The sequence below is a fragment of the Seriola dumerili genome, unplaced genomic scaffold (genome assembly GCF_002260705.1).
Source record: "Seriola dumerili isolate Sdu_G_001 unplaced genomic scaffold, Sdu_1.0 BDQW01000138.1, whole genome shotgun sequence".
NCBI classification, from domain to species: Eukaryota; Metazoa; Chordata; class Actinopteri; order Carangiformes; family Carangidae; genus Seriola; species Seriola dumerili.
Window position 1 is genome coordinate 18,787 of NW_019174393.1, and position 13,701 is coordinate 32,487.

The 13,701-nt window shown below is 41.4% G+C and overlaps 1 protein-coding gene across 2 annotated transcripts in view; it reads left to right on the plus strand.

Moving 5' to 3' along the window:
* The window catches only part of LOC111224844 (CCR4-NOT transcription complex subunit 2-like), an 8,635-nt gene extending 2,999 nt beyond the window's left edge, over positions 1 to 5,636 (plus strand). For both annotated transcript variants that reach the window (XM_022749523.1, XM_022749524.1), the window contains exons 4-15: positions 89 to 236; positions 605 to 823; positions 1,216 to 1,295; positions 1,438 to 1,563; positions 1,754 to 1,884; positions 2,098 to 2,218; positions 2,321 to 2,477; positions 2,691 to 2,752; positions 3,042 to 3,091; positions 3,297 to 3,397; positions 3,955 to 4,099; positions 4,324 to 5,636. In XM_022749523.1, the coding sequence (XP_022605244.1) occupies positions 89 to 236; positions 605 to 823; positions 1,216 to 1,295; positions 1,438 to 1,563; positions 1,754 to 1,884; positions 2,098 to 2,218; positions 2,321 to 2,477; positions 2,691 to 2,752; positions 3,042 to 3,091; positions 3,297 to 3,397; positions 3,955 to 4,099; positions 4,324 to 4,410 (1,427 nt within the window). In that variant the 3' untranslated portion in view covers positions 4,411 to 5,636. The remainder of the gene's footprint in view (positions 1 to 88; positions 237 to 604; positions 824 to 1,215; positions 1,296 to 1,437; positions 1,564 to 1,753; positions 1,885 to 2,097; positions 2,219 to 2,320; positions 2,478 to 2,690; positions 2,753 to 3,041; positions 3,092 to 3,296; positions 3,398 to 3,954; positions 4,100 to 4,323) is intronic.
* The last annotated feature ends 8,065 nt before the right edge of the window (positions 5,637 to 13,701 follow it).

Sequence of the window (13,701 nt, forward strand, 5' to 3'; positions counted from 1 at the left end):
CTCTCTCTCTCTCTCTCTCTCTCTCTCTCTCTCTCTCTCTCTCTCTCTCTCTCTCTCTCTCTCTCTCTCTCTCTCTCTCTCTCTCTAGGTGCTCTGGGGTTTCCCATGCGAGGTATGAACAGCAGCGCAGCACCTCAGTTAAGTCGAAGTGGGCTCAACCAGTCTGCCAGCCAGCTCTCCAGTCATGCCAGTACACCCAACGCTGGCACAATGCACACACCTCCCTCACCGAGCAGGTACAACACACACACACACACACACACACACACACACACACACACACTGGCTGAGAGTGAGTCATGTTGTGTGTTTGTGAGTCCTTAAAACATCTTCACTGCAGATCAACACAGTCTGGTGTGAAGAATAGATGGAAACAGACCATCAGTGTTGTAAACTGTTGTTTCACCGGTATCTGAAGCAACACGCCTCCTCCACCTCTGAGCGCTCAGTCACACACGTACCACGTTACCTCAGCGCCCCCGTTTCAAATCCAGCTGCTCCTGTTCCTGTTCACAACCACAAACCACAAACCTTCTCCTGCAGCTCCAACTGTAAAACACATTTCCCTCTCTGTCTCTCTCTCCCTCTCTCTCTCTCTCTGCAGGGGTATCCTGCCCATGAGCAGCCGGAGCGTGCTGAACCACAGCCAGCAGGTGGGGGGTCCGACGGGTCAGGCGGGAGGGATGGGGGTAGGAGGAGAGAGGGGAGGCAGCGGTGGAGGAGGAGGCAGGAGCGGCAGCATGGGGAGTCCCAGCCGCTCGTCACCCAGCATCATTGGCATGCCCAAACAACAGCAAGCACGGCAGCCCTTCACTATTAACAGGTAACACACACACACACACACACACACTATATCCAGTTTAGTTTAACTGGGAAAACTGAGCTCTAGACCTTCGACCTTTTGCTGACCTTTGGTTACTTTGGATATTTAGTTATCAGGAAGTAAAACCTTGTTTCCTCTTTTATTCTCTCTGCAACTGATGATTATTTTCAGTAGCAAACAGTCTCCTGTCGTCTCACATTTTCAGTGAATTGTTTGGTGGAAGAATTCTTACATTTTTAAACATTTTAAAGATAATCTGACGTCTCCTCCACATCTGTCTGTTTTCATTCAGTTCCAGTTTTTTTGACTCCAGTGTTGAACACACACGTCATCAGTTCTGACAATAATCGTGTGTGTGTGTGTGTGTGTGTGTGTGTGTGTGTGTGTGTCAGTATGTCAGGGTTTGGGGTGAATAGAAATCCCGGCTTCAGCTTGAACAACTCGTTATCCAACAACATCTTCAATGGCACAGGTACAAAATAAAATCTCATTATCATAACATTTTTCATTCAAATGTCAATTAGGCCTCAAAGTTTTCAGTGTTTTTATCAATATTTCTACTCAAATGATAATATTTGTTTCATATTTGTTCGTTTCCCCGTGTGTTTGTCCAGACGGCAGTGAGAATGTGACGGGGCTGGACCTGTCGGATTTCCCAGCGTTAGCAGACAGGAGTCGGAGGGACGGAGGCTCGAATCCCACCCCACTGCTCAACCCGCTGGCCGGTCGGGCTCCTTACGGTAAGAGCGACGATTTTTTTTGTGGTGATGTATCGGGTCAGAGCCAATCAGAGGCAGGGGGCGGGTCTTTGCAGAATGCAAGGGTAAAAAAATAAGGCTACACAATTACATACGCGTGTTGTTGTGTAGGTGCTCCATTATTAAGCTTTAATTGGTGCATTACTAACCGCTCTATCCTCCATGTTTCCAGTTGGCATGGTAACCAAGCCGTCCAGTGAGCAGTCGCAAGACTTCTCCATCCACAACGAAGACTTCCCAGCTCTTCCTGGGCCAAACTACCAAACAAAAGACCCCACCAGCACCAGCGAAGACAGCAAAACGGTTCGGTTCACTTCTCTTCTTTGTCTTTTCATTTCTCATTCTGTCCATTTCCTGTTTGATGTCTTTCTGTTGTTGTTTATTTTCTCCCGTCTTTGTCTTTTGCCGTTCTCTCCTCTCCCACTTCCTCTCCTTGTCACTGCTTTCTTTTCATTTCCTGACTTATCCAACTTATTTGGGGAATGACTTTTCCCTCCATTTTTCTTGTCCAATCAGAATCTGAATTCATCAGGAAAGCCCACCTCTAACTCAGATGGTCCAAAGTTCCCTGGCGACAAAAGCTCTGCGCCTAGCAACAACAACCAGCAGAAGAAAGGGATCCAGGTTCTTCCCGACGGTGAGAAACGCACACTCCATGACGGGGGGGGGGGGGGGGGGGGGGGTTAAAAACTACAGATCTTAGTCTGAACCGGCGTCATGTGTGGTCTCTGTGTCCCAGGGCGCGTGACCAACATCCCGGTTGGCATGGTAACAGACCAGTTTGGGATGATCGGCTTGCTAACGTTCATCCGGGCGGCAGAAACGGATCCTGGCATGGTCCACCTGGCGCTGGGCTCCGACCTCACCACACTTGGCCTCAACCTCAACTCACCTGAGTACGACACACACACACACACACACACACACACACACACACACACACACACACAGGGGCCTCTTCTACAAACAAAGCTTAAATAATCCCAGCTAATGTGCTCTTATTTTGAAATGAAGGCAATGACTGAGAGACCTTTCATATAAACTTATTATTAAATTTTCATCTCTCAATGAGAAAATAAATCTAAACGCCTCTCTCTCTTTTCTCTCAGGAATCTCTATCCTAAGTTTGCGTCTCCCTGGGCGTCGGCTCCGTGTCGACCGCAGGATATAGGTGAGTCTGAACCGTTGAGGTGGGATTATTGAATATTTATGGAATTGATATTCCACCTAACTCATCACATGGCCTTTACACAACTCCAGTGTGATAATCACAGTGCTCTGTGTGCTGGCTGTGAAAATAAGCGACTGTTTATAAGGCGACGACCTGTGTGGGTTGTGTCTCAGAAAAACAAGGGACGCCGTTCAACGCAGAAAACTATAATAATGATAATAATAATAATAATAATAATAATGATGCAGGTTTTCTGGGGGTTTCAGCTCTTTACCTCCTCTTCCTGCAGATTTTCACGTCCCCTCAGAGTATTTAACCAACATCCACATAAGGGACAAGGTACGTCCAAATAATATGATGGTTTCCTGTCTGAGTCTCTTACACACCTTCTGTGTTGAGTAACAGTCAAAATATGTCATTTTTAGTCCTTCATTCATATTTTACTTAAAAATGAAATAAACAAAAAATTCTGAAATGTTAATAAGTCTTAACAGTGTTGATCTATTTCCCTCTGACCTTTGACCCCACCCCGTCCTGTCTGCAGTTAGCAGCTATCAAGTTGTCTCGGTATGGTGAAGATCTGTTGTTTTATCTCTACTATATGAACGGAGGAGACCTACTACAACTACTGGCTGCAGTAGAACTGTAAGAAACACACACACACTCATATATGAGTTAATATAACTAACAGTCCACATCTTGAATCATAATCAGGATGTTTGTTGTTTATTATTTGCAGTTGGTTGGAACTTAGTTTGATGGTTTTCTTTCTGGTTTGTAAACACATCTTCCTGATAAACAGTTTGTAACCTCAGATCAAGTTTAGAATTCATTTCTACAGTGTTTGGTGACGTGTTGTTTTTGTTGAGGTGTGGGGATTTATAACTGCTGTAGCTCATGGGCACATCTCCAGTGTTTCTAGGCAGGAAAACAAAACGGCTTCCTGCCTTTATTTTCCTAAATTTGGAGATCTGAGTGGCTTTGATTGAGTTTGACGTCATACACACGTATAAAGTTTTTCAAATTAGAATTTCAGTCGGTTTTTTCATCTGATATTTGTACATTCACCAGCTTTACACTCAGCTCGTCTGGATCTCTACCGTCCACATACAAACTAAACACGAGAGAAAAAAGATGTAAAAACTTTAAAGGACTAGAAACAGTGTGTCAGCCATCTGAAGTCAGTCTGTGTGTGTGTCCAGCTTTAACAGGGACTGGAGGTACCATAAAGAGGAGCGGGTTTGGATCACCCGGGCTCCAGGTATGGAGCCCACGCTGAAGACCAACGCCTACGAGAGAGGGACCTACTACTTCTTCGACTGCCTCAACTGGAGAAAAGTGGCCAAGGTGAAAACAAACACATATTTACGCTTCGTGTTAAATTTAAATTTCTGTCGATCAACTAATTGATTAATTGGCAGCTTGTTTCTTTAATTGGAGGCTCCACAGAGCTTAATGGCAAACAGTTTCAGTTTTATTAGTCTTTTGTTGGAGAAATATTATCACCAATAACTATTTTCATTTAGCATTTTGGTAATTTGAGAGTCGTAACTAAATCTTTGTGTTTTCAGGAGTTTCATCTGGAGTACGACAAACTAGAAGAGCGGCCTCACGTTCCCTCCACGTTCAACTACAATCCTGCCCAGCAGGCCTTCTGATTGGCTCTCCCTCCTCCTGCCTGCCTGCCATTGGCCCTCCTGGCTCATCAGTCACCCCCCTCCCCCCCTCCCTCCCCCAGGTTTTTCTCACCTCCACACACTCAAAGAGAATCTGGCCATTGAGGACTCGGGACAGGAGAGGACGTCCTGGCTCCTGTTCTCTTAAACACTTTCTGAATAGACTTTATAATTTTAACTTTTCTGATTTTTCTTTGTTCTTTACCTCATTTTCCTTTTTTTTTATTCCCCACCCCTCCCTCCATGGGTTTGGTTCAGTTGGTCTGTAATGTGGAGCACAGACTTAATGTCAACAGACAGCACAGTACATCAAACACAGACACACACTGTAAATAACTGTCCATCTGATCGAGTGATTCATGTTTCTATTCAGTCTTAAAAATAAAACGACTATTTTTGTCTAGAGAAGCTTTTAAGAACCAGATTTTAACACAGGATTCAATCACCTGTCAGGATGGATAATTATTTCACAATGTGTCAAACAGAAACTGAAGATATTTATCTTTTATTTTTACCAGGTTTCTCCAGCATTACAAATCAGAACACACATCAGCAGACAGTGGACAGTCAGGAGAGGAAATGCAATGTACATTGTAGCACTATTTCATAATAAAAGGAGAAAAATATCTTTTATTTTTTTGGTTTGTGTTGATGTGGCAGCGGCTTTGATTTTAACGGATCAGCTTTTTGGTTTTTAATCCATGTAGGAGAAATAGAGTGAAACAAACACCAGCGTATTGAACAGATACATGTGTTTGGTGTTTTGAACAAACTCAGTTAGTATTCATTCCTCATGAATTATCTCTTCAAGGATAAAGCTGGTGTTGAACTTATGTTTTTCTTATTGTCAAAAAGACCCAAACCAACAACGTCCGTCTCTCAACTCTTCCCTCCTCTGTCTCTGAGCTCATTGGTTCCTACTTAAGACTTGAATCTTTAAAACGTTAAAAGAAACGGCTGAACACTGTAGTTTTCACCAAACACACGGGTGGAAATATTTGTTGGCGACTATTTTCAGTGGCGGATTAATCCACTGTGATTTCTCCAGTGAGTATTTCCTGTTTTGTCCCAGAAGTGAAACGAAACCTCCTCATGACCTCGTGGTCTCTGAATGTAACAAGTATTCGACAGATTTTGTGTTTGAGCATCGAAACATCTTCATTTAACAGCTCATTTCTGTCTGGAATTAAATCTTAGCGAGGATGCAACTGATCGTTTTTATTGCTGATTATTCTGCGCATTCTTTTCTCAATGAAAAGAGAAAAAAGTCTTAGTTTACAATGTAAAACAAAGAAAATCTTCACCTGAATGTTTGACATTTTATCAGATAATTTTTTAATCAATTCATTTAGTGTTTCAGTTCCATAAACCTCATTTTTTAGAGCAAGTGAAAACAAATCTGCAGTTACGGCGAGAATTTCAAAAGTTTCTGAAACAAGACTGAAAAAAAAAAGTTTATTTTAGAGAATAGCAGAAATGTTTTCACTGCACTCAGATTCTTGCACTTGTTTTAAGAAAATGATAATTTAATGATTGAAATTACAGGGAAAAAACCCCTCGGTGTCGGGAGCCACTGCAGCTCAGAGGAAGAAGATTCATCCGACTTTTACACAAAGATAAAAACTTGTTTGTTGGAGACGTTTATTGTTGGTTTGGATCAGATGTTGACAAGTAGAAAAATATAGATTTTCATTAAATTCAGATTTTATTAAACAACACAACAGAACAACAACAGAGGGTAACAGAAAGACAAATATGGATTATTTTAGCCAAATCTCAGTGGATCAAAGTAACAGACTTTTTTATCAGTTTTCATCCTCAGCTTTTCATTTCTATCCCGACATCTCGGCTCCTCGTCTTTCTCCCCGTTCCTTCACTTATAACATTTAATTCCTTTATTTATCTTATACTTTTCTTTCACCTCCCACATTTATCAGCAGTGTCTTATTTTCCGCCCGGCAACAGTCGAACCAATCAGACTGCTGGAGTGACCTCTCCTGAAAGATCGTTAAAGGAAAAGTTGAACATTTTGGGATGTAGGCTCATTCGCCTTCCGGCAGAGTTAGATGAGAGGATTGATACGACTGTCGTGTCAGTGTGGTTAATATGAAGCTGTAGCCAGCAGTCGCTTAGCTTAGCATAAAGATGGGAAATGAAGGTAACATAATCCACCTACCAGCACCTCTAAAACTCGTAAATTAAAGCATCTTTCTTGTTGTTTAATGTGTAAAAATCCAAAGTGTAAAAATGACAAATCGCTGTTTTACATCAGATCATGTGACAGACTATTTCTTGGTCGGCACGGTGACGTCTTCGAGTCTTTATCAAAAAAATACTCTGGTGCGTAATTAGCAAACCAGAAAATTGTCATTTTTACACTTATATTTTTGCACCAATAAAACAAACAAGATAAAACACGTTGATGTGCGAATTTTTAGAGGAGCTAAGCTAAGCTAACCAACTGCTGGTGGTAGCGTACAGACAGGAGAGTGGTATCAATCTTCAAATCTGACTCTGTTAGAAAACAAATACGTTTATTTCTCTAAATGCCAAACTTTCGTCAGTCCAGCTGAAGACAACCCACCAAAAACATCTTTATTTTAAAGCTTTAAATTGATTTTAATTTGAATATCATTGTTTTCAAATTCCCTCCAGGAGGCACCAATGTACAGTTGTGTGTGTGTGAGTATACATATATATATATATATATATATATATATACACACACACACATACACACACACATAAACATGAGGCAGTATTCTTAAGAAAAAGGAGGGGGGCGCTCCTCCTCTACTGGCCGCCAGTAAACGATGCAATACTAGACTTCCACCATCAAGGTGACGTTTTACAGGGACCACGCCCGACTCCGCTGACACCACCCACCTTCCAGCAACAACATCCGCTGCTGCTGCTGCTGCTGCGACGACGATGGCGGCGGCGACGGCGGCGACATCGGCGACATCGGTTGCCATGACTACAGGAGCCAGTTTGTTCTCACTGCAGCAGGAAAAGCCAAGGACACGCCCACAGACCCCATGTGATCTGTTTGAGAAGATTTAATTGGAGAATGAGAACTGAGGCACTTGGCCATTGGCTGTTTTATTAAATATGGCAGCTAGTGTTTTAATAGAAAAAAGAATAAAATAAATATTCTGGTAATGAAATTGAAAGACGAGTCCGGGTTGTTTGTTTGTTTGTTTGTTTGTTTGTTTGTTTGTTTGTTTGTTTGTTTGTTTGTTTTGTGTTTTTGTGGAAAATGCAGTTTTTATTTTCCAGCTGTGGGAAGTTGAAGATCCTCCTGAAGATTCACGTTTTCTTCTTTTTTCTTCTAACGCCATGTGAACAAGTCTGCACCTGCTACAGTCACTACAACACAGACGATCCGGTGTTTACCGCGTTTAACATGAAAACTAACTGATGGCGGACAGACACCGATTGTTAAACCTCAACAAACTGCTGCTTCGTTTCTCTTTGTTATTATTTAGTCAGTCTGATTTTGTGTCCATGTCGCCATTAGAATCAGGGCTTTTTGTAATCAATATGTGTTAATCATTCATTTGGTTTATTGATTATTTGTTTGGGGTATTTATTGTCCAAAATTAGTTAAAAAAAAAAAAAAAATGTCCGTCACAATTTCCCAGTTGTGTCTGAGGAAAGATCCTGATCAGTTTACCATCACAGAAGACTGAGACATTTCAGAGGCTGGAATCAATGAATTCTTGACGTTTTTGCTTTAAAAAAAAAAATTACTTAAATGATCAATCAATTATCAGTTAATGTTATTTTCAGTGGACACATCAGTGGTGAGTGGAAGACGTGAGGAGCAGCTCGATGAAGAAAGAACCGTGTACATCTCATCCACTCTTCATCTCCATCTTTCTCTCGTCTCTTCACAGGAAGTCGACGTCCCCGTTTCTTATCTGTGTCACCTGTAAACGTGCTTGGCTCAGTTCACCTGGGCGACACCTGTTTGAATCTGAAGAGCGCGAGATGTGGATGAAGCTTCAGAGATCTCTCTGTTCAAGGTAAAATGTTACTATTGATCTGTTTCTTCCATAAACATTAATAAGAATAATCAGTTATTTGCTCTAAAAGTAAAGTAAAAGTGGAGAGAAAATGACGCTGTGTGTCAGTAGTTTGTCCACCAGAGGGCGCCGCGTGTCAAAACAAGAACAGACAGGACGACTGAATAAACTGATATAAGACATGATGTAAAACAGCTGGTTGTTCTGTTGTTAAGTAAAGTTATTGGTAAATTCAATTATCAGTTAATGAACATCTTTATTTTTAATGAAGCAGTGATTTCACCTCGAAAGCCTGTTTAAGTTTAATACTGTAGATTCCCAGATTCACTTTGTTGAAACCAAAACTATTGAAGTGATTCGTGTTAAATTAGATGAAGAAGACAAGATGAGATTTTTAGCAGCTGCAACCGACAAATGTTTAGTTCTCCTTTTTCTTTTTTTTTTTACTGTTAACAAATCAATATATTGATTTTTCATCCAGGATTCCTCCTCGCAGAAACTTCCAAGACAAGTGGTTTATAACCTGGAGGTACACACACACACACACACACACACACACACAAACAAAAAGATTACCCACAGACACTCAGGGTTTCTCTGTGAACAGCGAGCGTTGAGCTGAGAGCGATAAAAGACTTGATGTGGTGATAAAAGCAGATTTTACTGCAGAGATAAAACTCGTCTGTTCATTTTAGGAAACGACTGGAGCTGCTGCGATCAAGTGGAATCAGATATTTAATTTAATGAAATACACAGAGGTCACTGCCACAGCAGCTGAAGCTCATCATGGGCAAGTGTCCATGTTGGCAAAAATAATACAAATGAAGTTAAAATAATATCTTTTCAATCAGTTAATCCATCAGTTGGGTCCGTGTCAAGTTGGTAATCATTGTTACATCCAGCTGCAAAGTGCTGACGAAAACATGAAATAAATGTCAATAAATCCATTAATAACCATCGGCCAGAATGCTTCTCTGTCATGTTGTGACCAATACATTAAATCACTTCCAATGAGCTCTTAAAGAGTCATGAATATGATTTAATGAACACAACAGAAAGCCAAAGCACAAAGGAAGATGTGGAGGAGCTCCTGAAAAATGGAATAAAATGCAGATTCAAATGAGATAGTTATAGAGCTAAATAAAAACTGGAAACAAAATATAAAGATGGAGTTTAGTTCAGCCTCATTTAACTTCAGAAAATTTCACACTAATTAAAAACAGTTTTCACAGATAATCTTAACGCTTCTTTTCACTTTCTATTCTCTGTCTTTTTCTTCTTTTCTAATTTGAAGTCTGAACAAAAGTTACGTAACTGACAAACTGATCTAAAAACAGTGAAACTGTGGGAGTGAGTGGGCGAATATGAGAAGTTCAACTTTATTTGTTAATTAGCTCATTTTGTCTCTTTAAACAAAACAAAGAACCAGAGCCACAAAACGACATGAGACTCAAACATCACAGTCACACAGTATGAACTGAAGTAAAAACATCTTCAGTGGCTCATTTCTTACAATAAAACTTCAACCCCTGACAGCAGCTTTAAGTTCCTGGAATCATTTGGCCTGTAAGTGATAATAAACACAGGGTTTAAATTTGTCACCTTTGTGGATTCATCACTGGATTCATTTCCTGCAGTCTGAGGTGACGTCTTCACGTGTCTCGTTCTGTCCAAAACATCCAGTTTAATATGAAATAAGACAAAAAAAAACTGTGAATTCTCACATATTAGAAGCTGGAACCAGCAAATATTCGACCCTTTTGTTGAAAAATGACTTAAATGATTAATCAGAATCAGAAATCCAATCAAAATACATTTCAAAAAACTTGCAGATTATTTTTGTTAATCGTTGCAGCTCTAGATTTAACAGCGTTCTTTAGAAATATGGAAGATGAGCTCACAACATCAAATTCAAAGAGGCTTTATTGACACGACTGAGTGTATACACAGACGTGTTGTCGCTTGCTGTTGACAGTGTGTTCTGTGTCACCCTGTAACCGCCTCATATGTCCCATTTTAACAACAGGATTTCCACAATAAGAGCGCAGCCTGTCGTTTTGTGCTTGGCAGTGATCACTGTCGGTGATTACAGACAAAACAACGTGTTCAAAAATAATTTGTCTGGTGCAGAACGAGGCTGCAGCAGGACTCCGTTGCATTTTTCCATCAGCGTGCTTTCAGAAAAGAAGCAGCCATCAGCTCCATAATGAGGGATATTACCCGGCTGTGGCGGAGTGTGCAGCGGCTCGTTGTAGCAGCACTACTTCAGTGTTTTTCCAGGACAGCAGGAGCAAATATTGTGCCGCTTAATCGCATCATCTGAATGTTGATTTGAGTCAGACGATGCCCTTTTCCATCCACTTTTATTTGCTTTACCTCCCGAAAACCCAAATCCCGTCCACAGAGGATGCCACCTGTCGACGCAGACTGCCTGTAAAACTCCTCCTCTTATTTGTATTTATTTCACTTTAACTGGAAATTTAGCCCAAATTTCCTCCATTTTATTTGTTGTCACACTCAGTCTCAGTTTGGGAGTTTTAATGTCAGGTGTAAAATCAGTCACAACGACTCTGTCGGTGTGTGACTGATATTTCTGCCTGGTGTTTGTGTCTGCCGGAGCTCTGCAGAGACACGTGGCCCGTGTTCCTCCACGCTGATGTCCGTTATTATTTGTAATCTTTTGATCTGCAGAGATGATAATAATCCTGCCACATGCCTCCCTGATTACCAATGCATAATGCTGAGGCTTTATTCTGGAGCCTTTCAGCGCTTTGCGTTTATGCAACAGGCCGAAGCACAGAGAGAAATGACTCTTTACAGCAGAGGTTGAAGGATGTCAGCGTTTAAACCAGAGCTGGAGTTTTTTTTATCATTATTTCACTATTTTCATGAAAAATAAACCTCCAGTATTTAGTGTTTACTACCATGTTTTCTTTATTTCTGATGGTCAATAAATGTTTGGGCAAAGATCCTTATGGCCAAATCCTGAAGTTCCATGTTTCTTCTTCTTCTGTGTTTTATTTGAAGTGTTGATCCATCAGAAGATATTTAAACCATCTCAGTGTAGTTTTACATCTCGTCTCTCAGGCTTCTCTCTGCAGCTCTAGTAACAACAGGTCAGTGAGCCAATCAGAAGAGAGGAGGCTCTGAGCCTCTCCTCTGATTGGCTGACTGTTTTCTGAGTGATCCGATAAAAATAAAGCAGATTTCAGGTAAAAACACTCAGAGAAACCAAATCCTGCAAGGTTTGGATGGTGGGTCCAGGTGGGTGGGGCTTGGTGACCGCTTCGTTGTGACATCACAAAGTTCCAGAAGTCCTGACGGCTGGTTTTAAATAAAAACTTTCACACAAGTTCTTCTCAAGACTCTGTCCAACAGGCGATCAGAGCGGCTTCTGTGAGAGTTTGTGTTTGTGTTGATGGATCTGGGGTCTGGCTTGTCAACAGGTGCCTCTTCATTCATTTATTTATTTATCTATTTATTTTTACCCCGGCTGGACTCTTCAGTGCCGACTGAGAGCGGGAGAAATCAATACAGTTCTGTCAGCTCATCGATCGCTCGGTCCTTGGAGGCCATTTTGGACGGCTGGTTGCATCTTTAACAGTGATCAGACTCTGCCAGCACGCGCACACACACACACACACACACACACACACACACACACACACACACACACACACACACACACACACACACACACACACTTATGATGAAACTCTATTGATCTATTAAGAGAAACTGTGTCATCAGAGCAGCAAGTAATGAAGTGCAGTAAAGGAAATAAACTTTATGGACGACATTGATACATACAGATGACACAGCATCCAACAAACCCATACAGATATCACATCAGTGTCCAAATACTTTTGGCAATGTAGGGCAGCCTGCATCTCTCTGTGACGTTTCTATGGTTTCATCTCTCTCTCTCTCTCTCTCCTCCTCTCTGCAGGTTGAGTGATGCTCGGTCGCCCCGGTGGTCCGATGATTCAATCCAGATTTGTGTTGCGTTTCGCCGGTGGCCGCTGGTTGTTCTCTCACTGTTACAGGCTGGATGAGATAAGCCTCTTAAGCCGAGGGAGAGCGTGTCTCTCTCAGAAACATCCTCTGGTTGTCAGGGCAGCAGCTTCCCTTCATACAGGACAGACATGTTCGTTTCTAGAAGTTATGCAGCAGATTTTATTAGTTATTAAGGTTAAAACAAGATGGTGCTAAACTTTCCTCATGTTGATTCTTTAAACGGTCAAAATGTGGGTTTTTATGAGCGTTTGCAGCTTTTCTCATTCATGTTGGCTTCAAAGATGACTAACAAATAATTCAAAGTAATAAAAAGGTTCTATTCATTAAAATCTAAAGCTCAAGGACGAGTTCAGACAGAAGTATCTCATCAACTATTAGACGGATGGTCATGATCTTCTGTGTCGATATTCACCGTCCCCACGGGATGAATCCTAATATTCTAGATCCTCGACACTCTGATGTCCAATACAAAAAAGAAAAGCGCATACAAGAATGTTTTATTTATTTATTTATTATTATAAAAGGACAAAAACACATGTAGATAGATGGTTCATTTCCCATGAGCCTCCATGCCTCCAAAATCCCCCCTTCTTCTAGAGATATGACATCAGGCCTTAGATAGATAGATAGATAGATAGATAGATAGATATGAGATTTGTACATTTAAATTAATTTAGCAGGCTAATCATGAAGGATCTGAGGTTGGTGTGTCCACATACTTTTGGCCATAAAGTCTATAAAAGTCCACATCATAAAAATACAGTTCATGCATCATAAATGATGTACTTTGTGTGAACTAACCCTTTAGTATAAGTTTTACGGTAGTTTTTGTTTTTACAGTAAAGAGACAAAAAATTAGAGGAAGAAGAAGAAGAGATATTGTGAAGGAGGGAGGGCAGAGAGAAAATAGAAGCAGTAGAGTATGAAATAGAGAGAGAGGGATGGAAATAGAGATATGGAGGGAGGGAGGGAGAGAGGGAGGGAGGGAAGCCTAAATGAAGCCGCAGGGAGATGAAGCAGATGTAGAGACAGAAAGCAGCCGGTGTTTAAACTCAACAGTTTCTCAGTATCAGGCAACGAGCGTCGCCTCCACCTCTGTCTTCCTCCTCCTCCTCCTCCTCCTCCTCCATCCACCCATCCTCTCTCTCTCTCACTCTCTCTCTCTCTCTCTCTATCTCTCTCTTCTTCCTCCTCCTCCTCCTCCTCCTCCTCCTCCTCTTCTCCTCTC